This window comes from Nothobranchius furzeri, chromosome 11, assembly GCF_043380555.1.
Source record: "Nothobranchius furzeri strain GRZ-AD chromosome 11, NfurGRZ-RIMD1, whole genome shotgun sequence".
Classification (NCBI taxonomy): domain Eukaryota; kingdom Metazoa; phylum Chordata; class Actinopteri; order Cyprinodontiformes; family Nothobranchiidae; genus Nothobranchius; species Nothobranchius furzeri.
The window spans coordinates 65,238,844-65,265,656 of NC_091751.1; the positions used below are offsets into that span (position 1 = coordinate 65,238,844).

At 43.3% G+C, this 26,813-nt stretch overlaps 1 protein-coding gene across 1 annotated transcript; it reads right to left on the reverse strand.

The window, feature by feature from the left end:
* Positions 1-1,386: 1,386 nt before the first annotated feature.
* On the reverse strand, positions 1,387-26,484 carry LOC107384335 (transferrin receptor protein 1). The gene is made up of 17 exons (XM_015957556.3): positions 26,372-26,484; positions 22,425-22,636; positions 22,035-22,218; positions 21,720-21,945; positions 20,663-20,785; positions 20,421-20,516; positions 16,440-16,579; positions 12,662-12,813; positions 12,443-12,562; positions 12,265-12,350; positions 12,106-12,169; positions 11,928-11,995; positions 11,037-11,098; positions 10,841-10,934; positions 10,545-10,766; positions 4,799-4,945; positions 1,387-3,108 (listed from the first exon to the last, which is right to left on the reverse strand). The coding sequence occupies exons 2-17, from the start codon at positions 22,612-22,614 to the stop codon at positions 2,866-2,868; spliced, it is 2,217 nt and encodes a 738-aa protein (XP_015813042.1). The 5' UTR covers positions 22,615-22,636; positions 26,372-26,484; the 3' UTR covers positions 1,387-2,865.
* Between the last annotated feature and the right edge of the window lie 329 nt (positions 26,485-26,813).

A 26,813-nucleotide genomic window follows, 5' to 3' on the forward strand; every position in this document is an offset into this window, starting at 1 on the left:
CTGCATGGTTAAAGTTACCCTCGCGGGCTATCACTGGCAAATCAAAAGTGAGACGGATGACACAACCGCCCCCCGTACCTGCTTGTTACCACATTCCACCCGGCCACAATAAGAAACCGGCCATTATTCACCTCCGCCGACTCCGACACCGGCCAAAATATGAGACCTGGCCGTTAATTGAATACAGGCCTGTATTAGAGGATTTACGGTATCTTAAATTAATTTTCACACCATTACACAGGTTACAGTCATAGTGCAAATGCGTAATGTTGAGCTTGTATGTCCCTAAACAGCTACTGTATTTCAAGATGGTGGATGACCATGGAGAATCGACCATAGTTTAGGTATTTAAAAATGTAAAATTTCAAGCTGAGAGGAATATTTCAGAATTGATGTTAGTGAGAAATATGAATTATAAAGGGCAAGTTTGTGAACTGGAAACAGGATTTGATAGAAAACAGGTAAAAATATTACACACTGGGGCTTTAACAACAAATCAAGGCTAAATATTTTTATGAGGAGTGTTTTGTTTTCATGATGATCTATTTCAAGTACAAAAAAAGTTATAAAAACCTAAATGCTGCAGATAACCTACATAAACAGGGTGATTCTGAACCGTTCAGATCAGCAACAAAAATAACATCAAATCCTGCCTGTGAAGCCATTCTGCTCAGAGTTACCGTGTTTTTCTCACGCAAGAAGCCTCTTTCCCACCGAAGGCAGAACGGTTTTCATACGGCTTCCACATGGATCAAAATCCATGAGTCCAATCAGAGCATTTACACATCTCTGCATTTGACCCATCCCCATGGGCAGCGGTGAGCTGCAGCAGCGGCTGTGCTCGGGAAAAGAAACATGCATGTTTGATTAATTTATGACGCCGAATTTTCCCGAAGTGTGAGTGTGTAGCTGGTTGTATGTTTGTCTCCATATGTCCATGTGATGGACATTACACTGGTATTGGTTTCTTCCTGTTAAAAGGGAGCTTTCCTCTCCACTGTCGCTAAATGCTTGCTTAGTATGAGGGTTGCTATAAAGTCACTGACACTAGTCTGTGACTCGATGCAATCTGCTGGGTTCCTTATATAGGAAACTTTTTTCTGATTGGCTTAATGAACTGACCTGTATTGAAATGTTTACTGCGTGAAGTGCCTTGAGACGACTCTTGTCGTGATTTGGTGCTATATAAATAAACTTGAATTGAACTGTGTAATGATTTCAATTACATGTTATTTAATAAGTCATAAGACGTAGGATTCCATAGGAAATATGAAATCAATCTTTTGGCTCTGTTGGGTTATTTTAACTAGAAGATTGGAACTTTTTATTGCAGGGATTAGATAACAGCTTCGTATTCACTCAGAGACAACAGAAGAGAGAGTCAAGTTTAAAGGTTTAAAGATTTATTACTAAACAACTTAAACTAGACTAACTTTAACTAAATGTATGGTGTAACTAAGGTGAATGAGACGGAGAATGGTGTAGTGTGGAATGTTGTTCAGAACCAGCAAATACGAAGAAGCGATTAGTTCTGATGGGAAATGAAGGTGATGTCTTCGCACTAAGCTTTAGTTAGGAGATTCATAAACACATTCGACGCCATTTGTCGGTCTACATACCCTGAGCGGGAGTCCCCGTCTAGATCAGGTGGTGTAAAGGTCCAGCTTGACCTTTGTGGAGCCGAAGCCTGTAGAAACAGCCGCGGCAGCTGACAACCAGTCTTGAGATACTCCCGGGTCACGACAGTTTTGTTGGCATCTAGCGAGACCCAAACTGGGTCGTGATGGTTCAGCTTTTATTCTGAAAGGAACCGTTGCAGCAGTTGGAACAGCAACAGATTTTATCCAGATTGTCGTTGGTTCTTTCGGCTGAAGACGAAAGTTACGGATTGGTCACTCCGACACTTCTCTAGAACGCTTTGAACTGGCGTTAAAGATGACATGGGCATAGTTTTATACTTTGGATGTTTTGGCTTATGGTCGAATGAAAAGATGACAGACTTACCAAACACCACCAAAACCACGCCTCCGTCAGATCTGGCAGATTCTGATTGGATCAGTAAAAGCAATGTGTCATGTCTTAACGCTACGTGAGATCAGTCCTAGTGGAAACATTTAAAGTCCTATTACTTAATATATTCTATAGGATTATAATAAAGTAATCAATATTTTGATTTCACAGATTGGTCACATCGTATTATTGACTAACACTTTGTTTGATTAGCTTTATTAAAAATAGAGTTCTTTGATTTATTAAAAGGAGAGAGTCCATTCTTCATTCTTCTCTTGAGCTGGAAAGAAAGCAGTTTATAGCAAATGCATGAGACCTTGAGGCCATATCTCATGCAGACTAGTTCTGTGTCAGAGGACAGGGGGAAAATGACTTTTGGTGGAAACAGTCATTTCATTCTGTTACATATCCCTCCTTTTCAGTGGTCCGTACAGAGACCACCTGGCGTCCTAAAGGGACTCCGACGACAGGGGAAGGTGCAGTTCCCCAGGAAGAGGCCAACAGTGGTGAGGTACGAACCCCACTCCGAAGAACAGTCTATGGTTTCAACAGTCTTGCATAATCCCTTTGGAAGCACACAAGTCAGCAGATTATTAAGGTATCCACATGGAGGTAATAATTTGAAGCAGGAGCAAAACATATATCCACGGGTAGGGAATACTTCCAAAATAGTATATTGATCTTTGTAATTGCACTTATCGTGATTCAGTGCGGGAAAGAGCAACAGGCAGGTCAGGTCCCAGCGAGCGAGGTATCCCAGCAGCCATGCCGGACCATCATATTTATTGTCAGAGTTGTATCACAATGGTAAAAGCCTTTAGAATAAAGTAATCACAAGGAGGGAAAGACACACTTTTAGATTTCATTATCCAGAGACCAGATGTCCCCTGCTAGTGAATTAGCACTGCTCTGGATGGTTAAAGTCGCCAGGGCCAACTGGCTCCAGAACAGGTCGGCTGTGGCCTTGGAGTTATCGGCCTTCAGAGCATCAAGGTGGTTTGGGAGAGCTTTGAGGGTGTGTGAGCCTACACCCAGCAGGATGTGACGGAACGGAATCTCCCTTACAGAAACGTAGGGAGACAGGAAGTTTCGTTCCACCTACAAAACACAAGACTGGAATTTAGATTTATGTTTTAAATAATGCATTTTTTATAAAAGTCACTAGACTGGTAAAGCAAACAGTTTTACATCATTTTATACTCAGAGCATGGTCAAAGGTGCAGTAGATGTTCTTGGAAAAAGCCATTCAGGCAAGCTACATTTGAAAAAGAGCAAATCAAAGGTCAGCCCCTTTCCTTCAGGCTCCCTAGTCACAGATTTTATCTGATGGTCGTGGAAAATGATACAACACCGGACAAAACCAGTACCGCAAAACAGCCGTGTTAACAAAGCTGGCTTACCTTTTTGGCCATAATTCCTAACACAATACACCTAAGTGACTGTACAACAATTTGGTGTGTCAGCTAATATGGTGTGGCGTTTTATGATGAAAAACATGGCAGTTTTTAGCTTTCTTGGTTTATTTGTAACTTTAAAATTCCAGCAGCTCAGTGCCACCAATAATCTGGGAAAACCCCATGAGCAACAACAGGGTATCTGCAGGTTTAAGGGAGCCAAATTTAAGACTTTTTAAGACCTTTTTTAAGGCCACTTTGACCAAATTTAAGCTATTTAAGCAGGGCAGCAGTGGCTCAACAGGTTGAGCGGTTTGTCCAGTAATCGGAAGGTTGCAGGTTCGATCCCAGCTCCGGACAGAGAATTCTGCTGTTGTGTCCTTGGGCAAGACACTTAACCCACCTTGCCTGCTGGTGGTGGTCGGAGGGACCGCTGGCGCCTGTGCTCGGCAGCCTCGCCTCTACATCGTAGCTCATCACCACCAGTGTGTGAATGTGTGTGTGAATGGATCGATGATACACTGTAGTGTAAAGCACTTTGGAGTCCTTCCTCTGACAGATGCTATACAAGTGCGGGTCATTTATCATTTAAGCTATAATTTCCAGCTATTGCCTGGAACCGGTGCTAACCACGCCGCAATCATGGGATTAGCCATCCAGTTACCATTAAACTTGCCCTTCCCCATGGCTCAAGCTCCCACTAGCTTAACCAGCTAACGTGCTCATCTAAAAATATCCCCCTTTCACAACCAACTGAACGTGTACGGTTCAGTTTACGGCAACATCATACACAAAAATGCTGAACACTAACTAGAAATTCACGAAAATTTTATAGAAATAAAAGAAGTTTGTTTATTGGGTCTTTGGTCATTTAAGACCTCTGGAAACTGTATTTAAGGATTATTTGTAATTTTTAAGGATTTTTAAGGCCTTAAATTTGGAAAAGCTAATTTAAGACTTTTTAAGGACCCGCGGATACCCTGAACAAGTCAAAACTTCCAGAGCCTGCCCTGAACCTCCCAGATGCCCCCCCCCCCCCACCCCCCACCCCCCCCCCCCCACACACACACACACAGAGCCCGGCTCTGGCCTAGTTTCCTGTTTAGCTGCTCCAAGCTGAGACTGCCCTGTTTGTGGACAGAGGCAGAAGGGATGGTCAGAGGGCAGCTCACAATAATTGGATGAAGTTTTTCAACAATTTTTCATTTCAGATGCAAAATAATTATATAATAATAATTTATTGGTTGTCATTGGTATACGAAGAGTATTTCAAGAAATATGGCCAAAAAAAAAGCTCTAGAAAAAGTATTTTATTGTATCTTCAAGGAACAAAACAATCTACCCTATGGGGCATGAACAAATTAAGAGTAATCCTGGAGTTTTATAGAGCTTACCATCATGATCTGGTCATTGATGATACGACACATCTTGATGTCATCCAGGTTACTGTTCTGGATGTTTGTTTCCAGGATACGAGAGGCACGACTGAAGGAGGCTGCTGCTAACACCAGCCACTGTAGGGTCAGGGCATTTGGCAACAGCTGAGGAAGTACACACAGACACATCATAGATCAAATGTTTTTCTAAATATTCATTGTCTATGATATTTTTTTTTTGTATCTTCTGAGACAATTCTTTCCTTCGCCTCCTCTGCTCCATGTTGAGTGTGGTACACGCCATGTCACCAAACAACACAGTGACTACCTGGAGCCCTATGAAAGCCCACCTACTGATTGCAGGATTTCAGACACCTGTGATGTTAATTAGTGGACACACTTTGAATTAACATGCCTCTTTGGTCACATTATTTTCAGTCTAGGACTACCATCTTGTCCAGGCCTGTTCCATGACTTTATTTTTTAAATAATTCAGTTGAAGCATGGTTGAAAAGCAATATCTGACGTTCACTGATTACATTTCATAGAATTTTTCTTTATTATTATTATTGTCAGATTCAAGTTACCGACCGCGAAAGGGAGGCTTGCCAACTCCAGGTCGGGGGAGAGGTCCTACCTCAAGTGGAGGAGTTTAAGTATCTCGGGGTCTTGTTCACAAGTGAGGGTAGGAGGGATTGGGAGATCGACAGGCGGATTGGTTTGGCGTCTGCAGTGATGCGGACGCTGAGCCGATCTGTCGTGGTGAAGAGGGAGCTGAGCCAGAAAGCCAGGCTCTCGATTTACCGGTCGATCTACGTCCCAATCCTCACCTATGGTCATGAGCTTTGGGTAATGACCGAAAGAACGAGATCGCGGATACAAGCGGCCGAAATGAGTTTCCTCCGTAGGGTGGCCGGGCTCAGCCTTAGAGATAGGGTGAGGAGCTCGGACATTCGGGAGGGACTCGGAGTAGAACCGCTGCTCCTCTGGATTGAAAGGAGCCAGTTGATGTGGTTTGGGCATCTGGTTAGAATGCCTCCTGGACGCCTCCCCAAGGAGGTGTTTCGGGCATGTCCTGCCGGCAGGAGGCCCCCGGGTCGAGCCAGGACACGTTGGAGAGGTTACATCTCCAATCTGGTCCAGGAACGCCTTGGGGTCCTGCCGGAGGAGCTGGTGGAGGTGGCCAGGGAGAGGACGGTCTGGAGCTCCCTAGTTGGGATGCTGCCCCCGCGACCCGGACCCGTATAAGTGGAGGAAGACGACGACGAGATTCAAGTTATTTCTGTGACCATTGTGTGTTTTTCTTTTATTAACCAAAGAACACCAACAATTTTGTGCAGGTCTGTATATTATGAACATTGCCTATAGAGCTCCGGGAGTTGACGTCACGTTTCCCGGCATGCAACAGTTCAAATCGAAACTGCGCCATTAGGCAGGCAGAAGCCGGCAGCTGGGCTATTTGTTATTGTCAGAAAACTCAATAAAACAGGAAATATGGTAGATTCCTGTTGTGCCCCAGGATGCAGAACAGACACGGACGACATAAGGAATGAGCCATCTACAGGATTCCCCAAGATCCGGAGCGCCGCAAACGTTGGATCACTGTAATAAAACGCGCTAGTGACCGGACTAAAATGAAACTGTGGGATCCCGAGAGTAAAGGTTTTTGCTTATGCAGCGACCGCTTCATATCAGGTACTTAAACCAACATTTCCTCAACTGGGTATGGTGTTTATTTTAAATGCTTTTATTACGATTCTTAGTGGGCTTCCTAAACTTATTTTGGCGTGGCTTTTTCTGTCTTATTACTCATAGCAACAAGTAAACATCACGTAAAACGTTGCCTCGTGATTTCTGCGTGCTGCCGTTTCCGTGTTTTATGATCACAGCAATTAACCGGCTAAGCTGTATTTAATTTTTAAGCAATGGTTGATCAATTGTCAGATCACACATAAAAAGCACTTTGGATTGCTATTATCTGTCTCACCGAGGCAGATCTCAGACAGATCCTGAGACGCTCCTACCTGACATATTTATTTTATTCACGGAAAAAAAAATCAAACTAGTGATTTCTCTTGGTGTTCAGTTTATACATTCACAGCACTCTATTTAAACTACTTACATATAAATCTGTTATTTGTCCATCCATCCATCCATTTTCATCCGCTTATCCGGAGTCGGGTTGCGGGGCCAGTAGCGTCGAGAGGCCCTGACCTCTCCCCAGCTCCTCCGGCCAGGGGAATCCCAAGGGGTTCCCCGGCCAGGTCCGGTAAGAAGTCCGCTCCGACAGCTTCTGGCATTTTTAAAAAGAATCCCAGGAGCACGGTAAGGGTCGGAGATGTTTAGTCTAATTAATTTCTGACTATATAAAACGATTTCTTCGGTTTTAAAGTGTGAAGTAAACTCCGACGAAGTAAAATCCAAGCGGATCCCATTCACGTTCATGGTTACATCCGTGTTTGTTTACCTTTTTTTCCTGCCAAAATGGCATCTACTGAGAGTCACGTGGGGTCCAGAGCTCTATATGAATAATATCATCAGCGAAAATCGACAATGCAACTTACCACGGCATCTTCAATGGACTTCACAGGTAACCTTAAGAGACTACGGGCCAAATCCAGTGGGATGTACTGATTGGTGGGCACTGGGAAGGGGTGGGATAGGTGGGTTTTGAACAAGGGGCAGCCACAGAGGGTTTGTTCGTATTTTTTTATGTTCATTGGTTTTGAATTGATATGTAATAAACAAGAAGTTTGTTCTTAAGTGTTTGGTATATTATGGTATTGTTGCAGCTTACAAATAAAATGAATGACACAAAAACAACGGAAAGAAGTTCTGAGCGTTCAACTGTAGGTACGCCCTTGCAAAGCCAGCCCTACTCTGCACTCACAAATACGTTTTGACTGTTTGGCGGCGGGTACTAGAAACCTATTGGTCCTTATTTTATTGGTCACTTGAAAAACTGATTTATAGGAGGGCAATGGAGTGTGACTGGCAGCTGTTGTTTACATAAAAACAGACATACAGTTTATTTTTATTCTTTACTTTTAACGGGCTTGGAGAGTAGGAGATTTCATAAAATGCTGCTGCTTTTTTAATGCCTGCTTCTTGTGAAAAAAATAACTATCTACCATACTACTTCAAACAACACATGGCCAACCAAAGTGCTGCACACCAACAAGCATAAAACATAAAAAAAGTTATACAAAAGACGTATAGGAAATGTTTGTGTCACCAAACTGATGTCATTGAACCGCACAGGGAGGTGAGGATAAGATTGGTTTAGTGATCGTTGAATCTTTCCTCCAGGACGACGGGAGTATTACACGTGGAGAAAACCACTATAGATCTGGCCATGTGGTAGCTAGCAGCTACAGTGGGGTAAAGAGATTCTGCAGCAACGTCCTGTACATCTGATTTGTTCTCATTTTAATTATGAATTTTTACAAGCTAATAAATCTTAAAGTATGTGACAGACATAGCCGAAATACACATCGATCTTTTAATTTAAATTGATGCGCAACATCTGTGTGATTCAGAGCATAAGGCAAAGCAAATTAGAAAATAGCTTTTATTGCTCCATTGACTTTTCATTTTATTTTCTTCCAGGGACCCGTAAGCCGACCAGAAGGGGAGGAAACTTAAGCTCCCCAAAGCGCTTACTATAGATGCTGACATCAAAGTTATGCCCTCCTGCTTCTAATCAACACACAATAGAACCTAATGACTCCGATGACTCCCTAGCCTGGCCTGCCAGACTCGTCCTCTGTTCTACACAGAGACTAGTCTGGTTACTCACAAGCAGAGAGGCCCATGAGGGGCGGGACTAGCCAGCTCAAAAATAACCAATCAGAAAAAAGGCGGAAATGCCGAATGTGCCGTGTGACTCTGTAGTTTTTTAGACGTAAAAATGGCGTCTGGCGACGGCGCAAACATCTTTTTTTAGAAGAAAGGCTTTTAACGCTTTCTTCTTGTTGTGGTTTTAAAGACATTCAAGTAATTTAGAACAGAGGAAAGAGCCGCAGTGAACTCCGATTCAGTCGCCATGTTTTTGAGAAACCCAGCGTCTGGGTGTGCGACTGACATACGCTGCTTAGCACTGATTGGCTCAGTTTGAATTCTCAGGGGGAGATTTCCCAGATCCATTGCTTCCCATAAGGAAGCATAGAGCTGGCTGGCCAAGGTAATGACTCCCCAGGAGGTAGGGAAGAGGAATATTTGCACATAGTTTCAGCTTGTTAAACAGCAATAGACAGCTACAGTTTATAAACTTGACTCTCCCATATTCCAGTCAGAAGTGATAGAGCTCCACAGATAAGAAGCAAGAGTCATCAAGAAACACCAAAACCAAAAGTGAAACTTATCTCCTTGCTGTGCCTTTTTAACACCTTATCTAATAGCTGAAATGTCTCCTCAGCCTTCATTAGTGTCTACAGGAGTGACTCACCATTAAATATAACAATTCAGCTGTGTTCATGATCTAAAAGGGTTAGGGTTCCAGCAGGAAACATGCTGGAACCAGACTGCAGCCACGTATTTCAGTTCCACTTTTACTAAATCCAACAGGAGGTGCCACTCTGAAGTTGCAAGTGCAATAATCTGGCCACAGAGGCTGGTGGGGGTCTGAGTGACATTTCATTAACCCTGTAAAGGGTCATTTAGCACATACTGGCTCAAGAAAATGTTTTAAAAATACAAAAAATTTGCATGGTAAGCTGTTAAAAGATAAACTCACAGCCAGGAAATGGGTTTCACTTTTGCTTTTACAACAGTGATGTAATAATGGACTCTAGGGGGTGCTAAAAACAAGCCAAAACTGCAAGTTTAAAGGTGGAATATGGAAGTTCCATAATGGAACAATCTAATAAAAACCATTTTGATAAAAACGAAACCTCCATGGGGGGTTTAGAGCTGTGCAGAATTAAGCTACAGTATTTCCTTTAAAAGCTATATTATAATTAGAACATATTTATTTTGATGGGCACAACACTGGGTTCATGTTTACATCTACCAGCCAATAGATGGCACCATTCCAGGTTTCTGAACAATGCTTAGCACAGAAAGGATGGCACTGTGGAAAATGGCTGACTCAGCAAGTCATGCAGCTGCTCCCAGAAGATGTTGTTATCCGTCTCAGTAGAACAACGATTATCAAAGATTGAAAATCAGAGAGAGTTTAGGTGAAGCCTACAACAGATGGACCCAAATAAAATATTTCACATATCAACAACGAACCTGGTATCCCGACAGCTGAAAACATTGATCAGTTTTTGCAACTACAACCTCTTCTAGATGTCGCTTTGGTGTTCATGTTCTATATTCAACCTTTAACTCTGGCCACAGCTCTTTACCAGCCTGTAAAGTGATGTTGCACATTATAGAGACCAGTCTGTTCTGTCAGGATTCAAACCCACAACCTCATGGCAACCCAACTCATGTCTCGAATGACGCTGATATCTCCTCCTGCTTGAAGTAGGCCCACACGAAGATGAGCTCTGATGGTTATAATGGGCTAAAACTATTTGAGGCTATGGTGCAAAGAGTCAATCACCAGATTTTCACTGATGAGCATGGCTCCAAAGCCTAGCTCTAAGTGGATGTCTGCTTTTTCTATTACAGGTGAGTTAGCTCATTACTGTGGTGTGGTTCCATCCAAATCTTTGGCTTGCTGTTACACTGATCTCTTTCCTGAGACCAAAACTATGGAAACATTTAAATCCTTTTTAAATTGAAGTAAATCCTGGCTTGAAAGAGCTCGACTCACCTTTTGAACAGCCTTTATCTTTGCATTGATCTTCGCCACATTAAAGCGGATGACCTTGTCGTACTTCCTCAGGTTCATCTGCAGCAGATGGTCATGGACCAGCCTCAGCGCTATAGAACCTGCAAACCGACCGGCGGCTGCAGCCAGCTGAGGAACCTGACTGGACGTAGCAGCGTTCAGTTTCTCTTGGGTGTCCAACAACGTCCCCAAGTATTGATAGCTCTGGGGAGGAAACAAAGAACAATCTTCAGACCGATCAGTAAATAAATATTTTACGTGGAGAATGAACGACTTACCGATCTGCCTGAGGTGAATCGGAACGACATTGAGGGAATTCCAGAAAAGGCAAGGAAAGGATAGGCAGTGTTATCCATCTGCATTGGCTCCAAACTGTAACAGAAAAGAATAAAGCCCCAAAGAATGAACTAAACATGTCAGATGTGGCTCCAGAAGTACGAAGACAAGTTTGTGACCGTTTCATTTCAGACTCACATATTTGACTCCCAGTCGCTTTTTGCAAATTGAGAAGAAAGAGACTTATCCTCGTAGTAAACCTGCAAAATAATTTCTCATATTTGTCTCACACCGATAAAAAGGGATCAATAAAGCCGGGTGTACACTGTGCGACTTTTTCACTTTTTTGAGCCGATTTTCCACTCGTGCGAGAATCCACGAGATCGGGGCGAGTTTTGCGCCGAGCGGTCGTGTAGTGTACAGGGGGTTACGAGAGGCGATTAACACCACGTGACCAGCTACCGATCAATCGTGAGCTTGCACGGACTTCTGGCGTGTTTAATATTTTGCTCGTCCCTCGTGAGGGTATCGCACTGTTGAAGCGGCGCTGCGAGCAGCTGCGACCCAAAATGTATCAGAACCGCTCATGGCGCATGCGCAATCCTGCATCAACACCGCTCGCCCGCTATTTCCCTAATAACACACGTTGTTCGTTTTTATTTCTACACGTTTTTTTACTCACAAAGATTGTCAAGAAGGCGTGTTTGACGTGTTCATGTCAAATGAAACTGATCACAAAACACAGATTTACTTTCTTTATTTCGTTTTCCTCATCCAACCCCCATAAATCCCTGTGTGTCCTCCTGCAGCACTCCCGAAGGACAACAGGCAAGACAAGACAAAAAAGTCTGACGTGTTGAGTAAAAACTGCTATTTTTAGCAAATTTTTAGGGCTTACGTGTTGCTACCAGACGTACAGTGTGAGCAGTTAGGTCACAACCGAGAACTGGGTCGTACAGTGTGAGCACATGACTCGTGAGATCTGCCCTGCGAGGAAGTCGTACAGTTTGAGCTGAAGCTGAGTGCTACGAGTGAAAAGGTCGCACAGTGTACGCCCGGCTTAAGACGAAACTTTTACTCAGGATTTACCTCATTCAAGGCTTTTTCAATCAGTGTGTGCATCAAAGGACTGGCTGCTACTTTAAATCCATTCCGACCTGAAAATAAATAACTTATTTGTAAAATTATACAACGTGATGTTAATATTTCATGTTTTCTAGATGTTGAACTGAATCTGAAGCTGGTGTAAAACCGTCACAGTGAGTACCTGTCACAATGCCGTCCAGGTTGATGTAGGAGAAAGCTTTCATACCCAGAGAAGATAAATATCCCTACGATAGAAAATAACACATCAGTAACTCTTAAAGTCTGCTTTGGAGTTCTACAGGTGGTCACTGAGAAAAGGTCCAACTTTAAAGATTCTAACCTCCAACCACTCGGTGGCGCCAACACTTCCGTATTCTCCTGCACTCCAGCTGGCAAACACGATGCTCCTCCTTGGCTTAAACCCATCTGTCAAACAGTGAGAAGGTGTTTGTTTCCATGAAAACAAGAAGTTGCTTAACATTTTGTTCCATCTGACATTAAACCCAGCTGATGCGTACCATGCTCCACCATGTCTGAGACCGAACGCGCCAGTTCCACCAGGACGCTGGTACCAACGGTTGATGCAGCGAAGCCTGGACCCCACGCGTCCCTCTGGGCACCGATAACCACGTATCGGTCTGAACCCAGGGAGAAGATGCCATCATTCACACTGAACTCAGCAAACTCTTGTCTCTCTTGTTAAATTAGAACTTCATTCTGATTCTGATTCATTTTACCTGCATCCACTAAACCTTTGACGACCCCAAACACGTTGTTGATCTTCTTCTCAGTTAGAAAGTTGTTGACCTCCACACTGATCGTGTCATTCTCATTTCCCAATTTGTGGAAACCTTCCCATCCTTCAGGAAGACTCTGACCACCAAGCTTCCTGTCACAAGCAGACCGACAACGACAATGCTTTCAAACAGACTTGAATCTGCACTGAAGGGCCTTGAGTGTCTGTCTGTGCTTGTTTTTGTCTTCTTAAACTTTTGCTTTGCACTATCTTCCATTGGGAAAGAGAAGGAAACTCATCTGTGAGTAATCCTGTTGTCTAGTAGCTCCGGTTTGGGCAAACTGAAAACAATAAGTGCAATCAGGGGTCGTGAACGAGCTGTTTCTCCCCTCCCTGAAAACACTCATCAGGTGATCTAGGTCCCAACCATTGCAATCAGCAGCTGCATGAACACCTGTTTCCAACTAGTAGCACAGCATAAGTTTGGTGGCATAACTGATGCGTCAGCGGAAGCGTCAGCCCTTGTGTCTTAGCCCTTCCGGTGTGAAGACACTCCATGGTAAAGACATACATGTCTACCTGCGCATGTCCACAGAGCAGGTACACAGAGCAAACAAACTCGACCCAGACGCTGCTCCATCGACACCTTGCAAAATGTGCCGTTATCCTATACCAGTGATTACTGGCTTCAGAGGAAGGTCACACACAGCAAACTGCTTTCGCAACCTTCAAAACTTCCGCTCGCTAAAACCAGCTCCCCTCGAAGACACCCACCTGTCTATGGGATTTTGGAACTGCCAATCAGCTGTAAACAAAGCAGACTTCATTACTGCATATATAAAAACCACCTGTCACTCGATGCACTGGCTCTTACCGAGACCTGGATCAAACCATGTGACAATGCTACCCCATCTGCTCTCTCAGTTAACCACACTTTCTCCCACACTTCTCGTGCATCTGGCCGAGGTGGTGGAACGGGCATGTTAATTTCCAACAAATGGATATACAGTCAGTGGCTACCCATCACTAAATACAACTCCTTTGAATACCATGCCTGTACCGAAAAAATTCTTTTTGGTTGTCATATATCGACAACCAGGTCAACTCAAGAGACTTTCTTGATAAACTCGACCCCCTGCTCTCCTCCATTCCTGAGCACGACTGTCCCACAATGGTCCTTGGAGACATGAATATTCACCTGGACAATCCCAGCTTCCTGTCACTAATGTCATCATTTGATCTAAAACTAGTACAAAGTCCTCCAACTCACAAAGCTGGAAAAGCACTTGACCTCATTTTCACCAGAAACTGTGTCATAGACACAATCTCTGTCACACCGCTGCATCTCTCCGATCATTACTTCATCCATTTCAGCACGACTCTACAACGGAGGTCCACTGCTTCCTCCCCAATGGTCTCATTCCGCTGCAACCTCCGCAATCTGGCACCCAACCACTTCTCCTCTCTTGTTGCCTCCACTCTTCCATCTCCCAGCACATTCTCTGCTTATGAAGTGAATGATGCCACCGAGTCACTCTGCTCCACACTCTGCTCTTGTCTTAACAACTTGTGCCCTTTAGCCACTAGACCTGCTAGATCCTCTCAGTCACACCCTTGGCTAAATGATACCCTCTGGTCTCAACGCACCAATCGTAGAGCTGCGGAACGAAAATGGTGCAAAACAAAAGATCCTGGTGATCTATTGAAATTTCATGAATTACTGTCCTCATTCTCTGCCAGCATCACTGATGCAAAGAAAGCTTTCTACACTGACAAAATTCTCAGCTCTACTGACTCTCAGAAACTATTTTCAACATTCAAAACTCTGCTCACCCCTCCACCTCCTACCAACAATCTATCAGCAGACATCTTTGCCTCATTCTTCACTGACAAAGTGGCAGCTATAAGCAAACAGTTTACTCAACTGGCCACTCCTGAACATTCGCTACCACAAACCCCTTCTAGCCCAACCATCTCAAGCCCTACTGCTTCATTTTCCTCTTTTTCCCCTCTCACTCAGAACTGTGCGTCCAAGCTTCTCACGTGCAGCCACCCTCCTACATGCCCACTTGACCCCATTCTGACTATGCTGCTCCAAGCTATTGCTCCTACAGTAGCCGCAGCAGTCACACATGTAATCAACGCTTCACTGACATCTGGTACATTTCCCACCTCTCTCAAGCATGCTCAGGTTAAATCGCTGCTAAAAAAAACATCTCTTCCTCCAAATCATGTGGAGAACTACAGACCTATCTCTCTTCTCCCTTTTCTGTCCAAAATCATTGAAGGGGTGGCTTTCAAGCAGATTACAGAATACCTCTCACAAAACTGTCTGCTTGACCCTTACCAATCTGGGTTCAAAAAGGGCCACTCCACTGAAACTGTTCTGTTAGCAGTGATGGAATCCTTAAAAGAAGCTAGCGCGACTGCCAAATCCTCAGTGCTTATCCTGCTCGACTTATCGGCTGCATTTGACACTGTCAACCATGACTTCCTTTTGTCCACACTCTCTAGCACGGGCCTCACAGAGAAAGCACACGCCTGGTTTGAATCGTACCTCACAGGACGATCATTCAGTGTATCTTGGCTTGGACAATCCTCTACCGTGCACCATCTTGCCACAGGAGTCCCCCAGGGCTCTGTACTAGGACCTCTTCTCTTTGCCATATACACCACCTCACTGGGTGAGATCATTCGATCACATGGCTTCTCCTACCACTGCTATGCAGACGACACCCAGCTCTATCTGTCATTTCCACCGGACGACCACACTGTCTCTGCACGAATATCAAACTGTCTCTCTGACATATCAAAATGGATGAAATCCCACCGTCTCCAACTCAACCTCTTTAAAACTGAACTACTTGTTATCCCAGCAAAACCATCCATACAGCACAATATCTCAATCCAAAATGGCTTCCTATCTCTGGCTCCTTCAAAGGCAGTTCGAAATCTAGGTGTTTTGATTGATGAACACCTGATCTTTAAAGATTATGTTGCCTCTGTTGCTTGATAATGCCGCTTTGCGCTGTATAACGAAAGATCGTATATGCTGTATAAGAAAGATCAGACCATACCTAACACAACATGCCACCCAGCTCCTGGTACAATCTACTGTCATCTCCCGCCTCGATTACTGCAATGCCCTTCTAACTGGTCTTCCAGGCTGTACTGTGAGACCTCTTCAAATGGTCCAGAACGCAGCGGCGCGTCTGGTCTTCAATCAGCCAAAAAGAGCACACGTCACCCCTCTGTTCATTGAGCTCCACTGGCTACCGCTAGCAGCACGCATCAAATTCAAATTGCTAACACTAGCATACAAAGTTCAAGATGGTACGGCTCCCATCTACCTGAATCCTCTTGCAAAGGCTTACGTCTCGGCCCGGCCGCTCCGGTCATCACAGGATCGTCGGCTAGCAGTGCCTACACCACGCTCAGGACAATCCAGACTCTTCTCATGCATCGTTCCACAAATGTGGAATGACCTTCCAAGCACTACCAGAACAGCGGCTTCCTTTTCAATTTTCAAGAAACTCCTGAAGACCCTGCTCTTCAGAGAGCATCTTCTTAACTAGCACCCTCCCTGCACCCGTCCCCCCTCTCTACTGTCCACTCCTTGTTGTTGTTATTGTTAGCCTCAAGGGCAACATGCCGATTATCACTTGTAAGTCGCTTTGGACAAAAGTGTCTGCTAAATACATAAACATGAACATAAACATAATGCTACACAACTGATTCTGAAATCAGAGAGCAGGATAAATGTTTGATTAGAGCTTTACCACAGAATTTTGGTTGCCATAGCGCTGGTGATGGTCTGAGCTGGGATGTTTGGCAGTCCTGAAGGCTCCACAGGAGGGAACTGGGTGTGATTGATGGAGGGAAAGCCTGGGGTGTAGGGATCACCAGAACCCAGGTGGACCTGTAGGCGACTACATCTTAGATGTGAAAATGAGCAGCAAACTTTAAAGCCATTATTTGTACAGTACCAGTCAAAATTCTGGACACAGCTACTCATTCAAAACACTTTTTGCAGGCCCTTCCAAATTTTTAATATACTTATAAAATGCAACTACAGTGAATTATGTGAAGTTAAAAGTTTAAAATCAATGTTTTGTGAATAAATCAGTTTTGGTAACAATAAGGGTTCTGTTATTAACGTTACTTAATACATTATTAGGCATGTTAGTGCATTATTAGGCATTTATAAACAGTTTAATAAAGTACTAACAACTGCTTAACCATATAAATTATAAATGACCCGCATTTTTATAGGGCCTTTCAGAGTCAGAGGACTGTTTACAAGTGTATCATTCATCCATTCACATGCTAATGGTGATGAGCTACTATGTAGCCACAGCTGCCCTGGGGCACACTGACCGAGGTGAGGCTTTTCAGCACACCACCGGTCCCTCCGACCACCACCAGCAGGAAATCCCCTAATTAGTCTAAAACTTGGTCATTTATCCTCTGCCGTCCAGACGGACTTAAGGAATTTGGGTGGTGTTTTTGACCAATTAATGTCTCTTGAAGGCCACTCAAAAACATTGGTTCAAAACAGTTTTTATCACTTAGGAAATATCTCCAAACTGTGAAGGTTGGTGTCAAAACATGTATTTGTTCTAGGTGTCGTACTCGCGGGGACCGGGCTTTCTCAGTACTAGCACCGTCACTACGGAACCAGTTGCCACCCTCAGTTAGGCTGTCCCCATCTCTGCCAGTCTTCAAGAGCCGCCTAAAAACACACCTCCTCCGCTTGGCGTTCCCTGAATGTATTTGAGTTAGGCCATCATTTATGTTGATTTTATCTCACAGTTTTCACTGGTTCAATTTTTCCCTTGTTTTACACATTTGTCTTCTACTAGAATGTTTCACCTTTTTTGTAATTTGTTATCTGTAATTTGAATTGCTTTTTATTTTCTGATTTATTCACTTTATTTGACTTTGTACGGTACAGTGTTCAGCGCCTTGGGCTTCCTGACAGGGTTGCGGAAGGCGCTTTATAAATAAAGCTTTGATTTGATTTGATTTGAAAACATGAACTTGAAATAGTTATCCATGCCTTTATCTCCTCCCGTCTAGATTACTGTAACACACTCTCGACTTGACCTTTATTTCGAACTAACGTAATAAACATTTTTTATACAACACGACACAAAAGCAATCAAATAAAGTCCGAAAAGGAGAAGTTAGAAGTAAAACTTGTACATTCCTACCCCCTTATTCTTATTCAATTTATCTCAACAAAATTTTAAAATTAAGAAACATAGGTATATAAAAATAACAATAATACAGAGTAACAAATAGATTAAACATCCTCAACAATCAACTTCTTGTATTATTCCATCTAACCCAACTCATCATCATAATTATCCAATAGATGTTTCTTGTAGCTCTTCTTAAATTGATTTACCTTTACACATTTTTTCAAATCTTCACTCAGATTGTTCCATAATTCAAACCCACATATGTACACATATTCATCTTTGTTGCCCGAACTCTGTTTTTTATGTTTATTTTATGTTTATTTATTTAGCAGATGCTTTTATCCAAAGCGACTTAAAATTTCTAACCTATAGGGCATGTTGTGATCTGTGGAGGAAACCGGAGTACCCGGAGGAAACCCACGCATGCATGGGGAGAAAACGCAACTCCACGCAGAAAGGTCGCAGCCGAGTTTCGAACCTGCGACCTTCGTGCTGCGAGGCAGCAGTGCTCACCACTGCGCCACCATGCAGCCACAGCATTTTTGAAGTTTAGTGTCCCTCTTAAATTGTACCCATCGTCTTTATCATTGAACATTTTCTGTATATTACATGGAAGTCATTTATTTCTAACATAATTACTGCGGTTTCAAACTTTATCAAATCAATAAATTTTAACACTTGTAATTTTAAAAACTGTGTTGTTGTGTGTTCCCTATATCCCACATTATATACTATCCTTATTGCTCGTTTATGCAGTATGGACAGTGATTGTAGATTACTCAGGTATGTGTTTCCCCAAAACTTCCACACAGTAATTCAAGTATGGCATTACCAGTGATGAAAACAGAATATACAATGATTCTTGGTTCAGTAAATGTTTTATTTTACCCAAGACGCCAATGCTCTTTGCCAATTTTGTTTGTATATATTTAATATGTGGTTTCGAGCAACAGCAACAGAACATTGTTAACAGAACCCTTATTGTTGACAAAAAGCCCTTGACCGCCTTCAGTTGGTCCAGAACTCTGCAGCGAGGCTCCTAACTGGAGCAAACAGAAGAGCACACATCACTCCTGTTCCATTTTTGGTTCTTTTTTAAAACACAGATAAGAACCAAAAATGGAATTTGAAGACAAATACAGCAAGAACGTTCAAAAGACATCACTCCTATTTTGATGTCTCTGCACTGGTTACCCGTTCACTTTAAAGTTAATTTTAGAATCCTCACTATAACTTTGCTCTACGTGGTCAAGCTCCTCCCTGTATTACTGAACTGTTAAAGCCTTATGCTCCAACCCGAGCCCTCAGGTCCACACACCAGAACCTTCTAGAAGTTCCAAAGACGAGATATAAAAGTCGAGGTGATCGCGCCTTTCAGACTGTTGCACCCCGACTTTGGAATGATCTTCCTTTTTCCTTAAAAACAGCTAAAGACCCTTTTATTTCAAGCTGCTTTTACCTAAATGTTTTATTTTCTTATTTTTAACTCAAATTTGTAATCATTCTCTGTTTATGAAATTTTATAATTTTATGAGTATGTTATTCTGATGTTAATCTATTTCTGTTTTGAGATCATTGTGATTTTATGACTTTGTTTTATTTTGTTTTGATCTATGTGAAGTACTTTGTGATTCTGTCTGATGAGTGCTATACAAATAAAATGTACTTACTACTACTTACAACAGCCGCATTCTCTGCCGGGATCAAACCCACAACCTTCCAATTAACTCTTTGTCCTAACCTTAAGGACACTTAATACTGGGAACTTTAATGAAGGGACTCTTTGTTTATTACTGCTTAATATTGCACTAAGTAACATTAATAAAGGGACCCTTATTGTAAAGAGTTACCACAGTTGGTCTTAAGAGTCAGCAGAGGGAGCTCTAATACCAACTTGACATTTCTCTGATGATCCCTGATGATCTCTCACCAAGTGAGTTGCTTTAAGCAGAGATGAATGAACGTACTGTTTCGACCAGTGATGCAAACCTGGTGAAGTCTGGCTTCTGTCATTGCAAACCAAGGTTATACTACAAAGTATTGAGGTGAACTTTTTTTATTGACCAAATATTTGTTTTCTGCACCAATATACAAATAATTTTTCTAAAAGTGATATAATGTGATTTCCTGGACTTTTTTACATTCTGTCTCTCACAGCTGAAGTGTGCCTATGATGAAACTACAAACCTCTTTCATCTTTTTAAGTGGGACGACTTCCACAGTCAGTGGCTACCAAATGCATGAAAACACATCTAGCCCTATTGTAGATCCTTGTGGTTAGCAGCGCTCTATAAACAGCTAACGCAGTGCTTACACCAAAGGAAGATCTATCATTCTTCAGTGACTTGGAGCATCCTGATGTCAAAAGAGTTTACGAACACCCTTATGGATGAACCTGGTGTTCATTTTAAAAAAGACCAGCACAATCTTCCAACAACTAGAAGATTAATTCATTTAGAATCTGCACCGTTCTAATGGGCACAATTACTGCGTCTATAAACACGTAAAAGTACCTAATAAACTGGACACATCACCAGTAGAATTTGCCCCACTCACATGTCCATAGAGGTCCGTGGTCTCTCCAATAGAGTAATCAGCGGGGTCGGGGTAGATCAACACGGCCGAGGCGTTCACTTTAGCAGCATTGGCCACCTGTAAACAGCAGGTGGTCGAACTACATAAACTCAGAACAAAAATGTTTCTTTCTAAACTAAATTCATCTGCTTTTAGAAAAATACTTCATGTCAATTTGACAAAGAACTTTACATTCAGTTTTTTCCTGTTTTTAAAGCACTGACCTTCTCAGCAAAGCTGATCTTTCCAGCTCTGACCAGCATGACTCTGCCGTTCATGTTGATGTTCTTGTCCCTCAGTAACCTAAAGTCACTCTCCTGTCCATAACAAGCGTACAGCGCTGCACCCTGAACACACAACAAGAACTCGGTTAGCGGCTCTTTGTGTCATGTTGCGGGTGTGGAGATGATGGGCCACGTGTGGTGGAGAGTTCAGGAGGCAGGAGAGCAGGCACGGATGAAAAATAAAAATGGTTTTAATGGTGGAACGGGAGCGACAGGACAAAACAAGCACACGCACATACAATGATCCGACGAAGACTGGTACAAGACGGGAGGTATAAATACACTGGGGAAGATCAGGAACACATGGGCAGGTTAACGAGGGGCAGGTGAGAACAATAAGGACTAATCAGGGCAGGAGAGAGACACAGTCAGGAAGGCAAGGGCAGATCGTGACACTTAGGCCCTGTCCACACGTAGCCGGGGATCTGCCAAAAGGTAGATATTTTTCTACGTTTTGGCCTGTCATCCACACGAAAACGGAGTTTTTTCACACGAAAACGGATCTTTTTAAAAACTCCGGCCAAAGTGAAGATCTGCGTTTTCTCCGTTTTGGGTGTCTGCGTGTGGACAGACAAAACCGGAGTTTTAAGGTCCGCAACGTCACTTTCCGCGACCGAAAAATGCTGACATCACGTGTGCGACCTGTGTTTACACTGGCCGACAGCATGGATGCCCTCAGAGCTGCGCTCGCTTTATTAGTTGTCCAAGCGCTTTTTGCTTGTTTGTTTTTGCAAGCGGAATTACTGCTCCTTGCGGAAGACCACAGACGAAGGACGAGGTTAAGAACGGGGGAAGTACTGCCGCCTACAGGTCTGGCATGTCCTTAACAACGTATTTATCCGGGTACGTGTGGACAGTTTCTTTTTTAAACGAGGTGGTGTGGATGCAAGTTTTTGGAGGGGCGGATATTCGTTTTAAAAAAAAAACGGCTACGTGTGGACTAGGCCTTTGTTTCACTTCTTCCATTTTCCTCCCAGTAGCTGAATCTGGGACGAACCTTCACCGATCCGTTGCCGCTGTAAGACAAGAAGCCCTTCGGACGCTCCTCTGGATCGTTCTTGTAGATGATTCTATTAGAGCCAGATGCTGGAGGGTCCTGAACCTTAACAAAGTGCTCATCATTCCAGGTGTTCATGCCGTAGTCTTTAAACCTCTGGAGCACCTTGTTCCCTAGATAGTCATCTTCAGGAGAACCAGCTCGGTGGCTCGGTTTAGAAAACTCACTGGAACAGAACATCAAGAACAGTTTTACCTCTGCAGAGTAAAACTAAAACAAAGAGATACGAAGAGATTAGGAGGACGTTATGTTCACCTGAAGGCCGTTTCTATTTTGGCAGCTGTGAGTCTTTGGTTGAGGAGACTTTTGACTTTGTCCCAGTCCATCAGAGGAGCAGCACCGGTCTCAGGGGCAACGGCTCGTTCAAAGGGAAGAACAGAAGCAGAGCAGACAGGAGAAGTCTCTTTTCTCCGATGAGCCGTGTAGCCAACCAATAACCCTGGAAGAATCAGTGGTCTCTACTTAGCAAAAAGAAGACTTTACGGTTCAGAAGCAGACAGAGATTCAGCCACAAGGCACAGATTGAATTCACAAATCTTTAGGTCACATTAAAAGAGATTTCTGTGCAAAAACATTTTTAAGTCAGCAAAAAGCTGACGGAAAAAGAAAATGCAGATTTTTTTTTACTCTACACTTCCCTCTTACCAGTGATGAAGAAGACAAGGGTAGTGGCTACCATGAAGCAGAAGCTCTTAGCTGTGTGTCCACATTTTTTAACAACACTGAGATTGTAATCGGAGTTGTGATGTTGGTGAACTCCCCCAGCATTTCTCTCATTCTCCACCTCCATGTCAGACAACAAACTTATCTCAGCCTGGATGTTGTCCCTATCCATGGTTTTAATCCAGTCATACAGTCTGTGAAAAAGATAAACAAAATGGTGGAAACAATATTTTATTATTGCCATTTTTACCACAGACCTAGATAAACTCATATCTTTGACCACCGTCACGTTTCCAACACAGAAGCCTCATATACTCAGCTTACTCGAGGCGTTCCCCAAGGTCCTGTGCTTAGCCCAGTTATTGTTTTTACCTTCAATATGCTTCTCCTGGGCTCATTATTAAGAAAGATAACACAAGTACTCACTGCTATCAGATTATAGCTACAATGCCATCAGAAAGCTTATCAGTTTTTCCACATTTCAATATGTTACAGCTTTGTTCCATCCATCCATTTTCTTCCACTTATCTGGAGTCGGGTCGCGGGGGCAGTAGCCTAAGCTGAGAGGGCCGGGCTTCCCTCTCCACAGCCGCTTGGGCCAGCTCTTTCGAGGGAATCCCGAGGCGTTCCCTAGCCAGTGGAAGGACACTGTCCTGGGTCTCCCTTTAGATCGCCTCCCGGTTGGACGTGCCCAAAAACCTCACCAGGGAGGAATCCAGGAGGCATCCTAATCAGATTCCCAAACCACCTCAACAAAGCCCTACAACATCCAGAGCCTCAAGGAACTCTGGGGAGATCTCATCCACCCCCGGGAGCCTTGCCACCAAGGAGCTTTTTGACAACCTGAGTGACCTTGGTCCCAGAGACTGGAGAGCCTAACCCAAAGTCCCCAGAGTCTGCTTTCTCACTGAAAGGGATTGAGGAGGTCTTGAAAGTATTCCGCCCACCAATACACAACGTCCAGAGTAGAGGTCAGCAGCACACTGTCCCCACTATAAACAGTGTTGTTGGCGCACTGCTTTCCCGTGCTGAGGCGCCAGATGGTGGACCAGAATCTCCTTGAAGCCGTTCGGAAGTCTTGTTCCATGGAGTCACAGAACTCCTCCCACGCGTTTTTGCCTCCGCGACCAGCTGAGCCACATTCCGCTGACTGCTGACAACCCATCAGCTGCCTCTGGAGTCCCACAGGCCAAAAAGACTTTGTTCATCTTGACAGCATCTCTGACCCCCTTGTTCCAAAATGGACTAAATTCTACACCTAAAACCCCAGAAATGAAATTGTGAAAAAAAAAGCTTATCTTTTTTACCAATTTTTGCTAAATAAGTTTAAAATAAAAACACTGAGAAATCACATGTACATAAGTATTAAAAGCAGCTGAAAACGTACTTGTTCAAGCTGGCTTTTGCGTGAACTTCTTCAGCATCCTCTCCTTATTCTGCCTTTCTACCTTATTCTGCCTTTCCCGGGATCCACTGATTTCCCTCTTTCCTATTCATTTTCTCTCTCCCTTTCCTTACATTTTTAATCACTATTTTTTATCTAATTTTAAAAATATTTTTAATGATTTTTTAAATTCTTTTTTACATTTAAATTTTTGTTTTTGTGAAGGGCCTCTTGATTTTTATCTTAAAAGGTGCTACATAAAATATCATTTCTTTCTTTCTTTCTTTCTTTCTTTCTTTTTTTCTTTCTTTCTTTCGCCTTTCCCATTGTTTCTTTCGCCTTTCCCATGAAGCTCAAAACTGAGCCAAGCTGCTTTCTGTTTCCACTGGTCATCCTTGAGATGTTTCTGTAGCTTATTTGGAGTCCCGCTGTGGTAAATACTGCTGACTGAGCAGGATTTAGAAAGGCAGACACTCTCCCAGCATATGCCTCTCCCAGCTGTCCATTGAGGATGTCGAAGACGGGTGGATATTCGGCCTGATGATCACTGGATTTCTCCTGAATGGAGTGGGAGGATATCTGGTTTTCTGGAAATTTGGGAAGACGGGAGCGATTGGAGGGCGACCTGCACACACGGAAAGCACCGTTCGTGTGGAGACTTCTCAGACTGGGACGTTACTCGAGGTGAATCGTAAGCTGGACAATGTTCTAGCTGCGATACCGGTATTAGTGCGCGGTATTAGTGCGCAAAATGGATGTAATCTAGGAGAGAGTCACCGGACGGTATGGACAGGTTTAAAAACCCAAAATTGGCTTCACTGAAGGACTGGAAAAGATCAGTTTAAAGACTGAAGGCAGAGAGGAAAATTATCTCAGCCTGACCCAAACAAAGTCTTGTTATCCAAATCTGGCACGCTGGTAGCCTTGAGCGGCTAGCAACAAACCCCCACGAAGGAATGCAGACAGATGCTGTGAAAACCCGACCTACACCCCCCACCCCCCGCCTTTGGATTGGTGAACTTCAGCCTGGCGAGGTCATCAACCCACAGGAGTCAATGTGCTCCTTGCTTCTCCCAAGATCTCCCACCCACCTGTGGTTACAGTGGCTGAGCGCTGTAGGTGGCTGCTCTCGCTGGGGGAAACAGGATCCCAGATCCCCCCCCCCCCCCCTCCTATTGGAGTCTCATGTTATGTTGTGTTGTCTGAAGTCTGTTGCATATCTGTGAGGTGTTTTTTTGCAGAGCAAAGCTGCCCTCCTGCTGGAGGGTAACTCAAGTGCCTTTTTTTCCCTCCACCTGAACCAATCCTCATGTAACCCTCTGATCTCTATTAAGGTAGCGCGACTCGGGTTGTGAATGACCACAGTCACCAATTCTTGTCATGTGTCTTGCCCATGTATGTCTGATCTCTGAACTGTGTGTACTGCAACTCTAATTTCCCTCTGGGATTAATAAAGTATCTTTGATTTGATTGATATAAGTTCATGTCAGAGCACACGTCAAGCTTGACTCAAATAAATTGTCTGTAGACCTCTGAGACAATATTGTCTGTGGAACAAAACCAGAGAAGGTTACAGAAACATTTCTGCTGCTTTGAAGGTCAGTGAGCACAGTAGCCTCCATGATCTGTAAGAGGAAGTAACTGGAAACCACTAGAACTCAGAGCTTTCTCCTAACCCATGCATCATCGCTAAAACCAGAAATAATTTTGCTGTGATGCTCAAAAATGGATTTATGCATTTCTTACTTCTAGGTCTGATCACTATAAGTCCTTGTTATCTGGATGTTCTGAGGTTTCTCTGATACATCTTCAGCTGGTTCTAAATGCAGAAGCTAATGTGCTGACACGAAGAAAGGATGGAGAAAACGTCTCACCAACGCCCGTTCGCTGGCTCCTGTGACATTTGGAGTTCTTCTCACTTATAAAACTGAGATCTGCGACTGAAGCTGGCTCAAAGCTTTATGCTGCAGTGATTTCTGATTGTTATTGTTCTCCTTCTCCGTTCTGTTCAACAATCCCCAAATCTCCACTTTTGTCTATAAGCTAAACGATTTATGATTTTATCATTGTGTTTGCTTGGATTTTAGTGGATTAATCTTTTAGCAACGGATTGAACATGCACCAAGTTTATTCAGCTAGATTTACCTTGATTTTACTCTAGTTCTTTCTTTTCACCTTGATTTTTATGCCTGTTTTAAACAGGACTAAATAATTCTTGATCAATGGGGTGACTGGCTAAAGGATAGATGGATTAACAGGTTTTACAAGTGATGAAAATCTAATGAAGGGTCCTTTTATTTCTGTCTTTTGGTGTGTGACCCCCCCACTCCCCCCATCTCTTACTGCATCCTCTCTGAAACCAACAGCAGCACTGGTTCATTTCATTCATCATTCTTGTATGATAAATTGTCCTTTGAGCTTTTGCAGATAGCAGCATGTTCAGGGAAGGACCGTCACATGTAAAGCATACTTAAAAATCTAAAATCACAGCCGAGCATTTCTCCTACAAACCCCTGAAGTCAGCGCAGCAGTAAAGTGAACTTACAGTTGTTGCTTTCTGAAGGCTAAACCTGAAGCTGGCAGATGACTGGAAAGCTGCTCCACACACAACTCCTGAGCTGAAACGGAAACAGACCAGCATCCTGTTTCCGTTTGCTTGTGGGGCCACAAAAATGGAGCTCAGCAGTTGTGCAACTGGGTCTGATTGTTTTGACTTTCTTAGGCTGTTTGATCAGCTGCTGTGAAACCGACGCCAAGACGAATGTTGGCCCAGTCTGTTTAGCTGAAGTCATGGGTCAGGGTGGGAGTAGAACACGTACAGAAACATACCACAGAACGATGAGCTGAATTACTGGATATCCAGTGAAAAAGTATTTTCCTCTCAGATTTCTGTTTTATGATTTCCTTTGTTTATAGTTTGTATCCACCACTTGATTGATTGAAATGTTCATTTGAACATAAGACAAAATATTTTTAAAAATCTATGA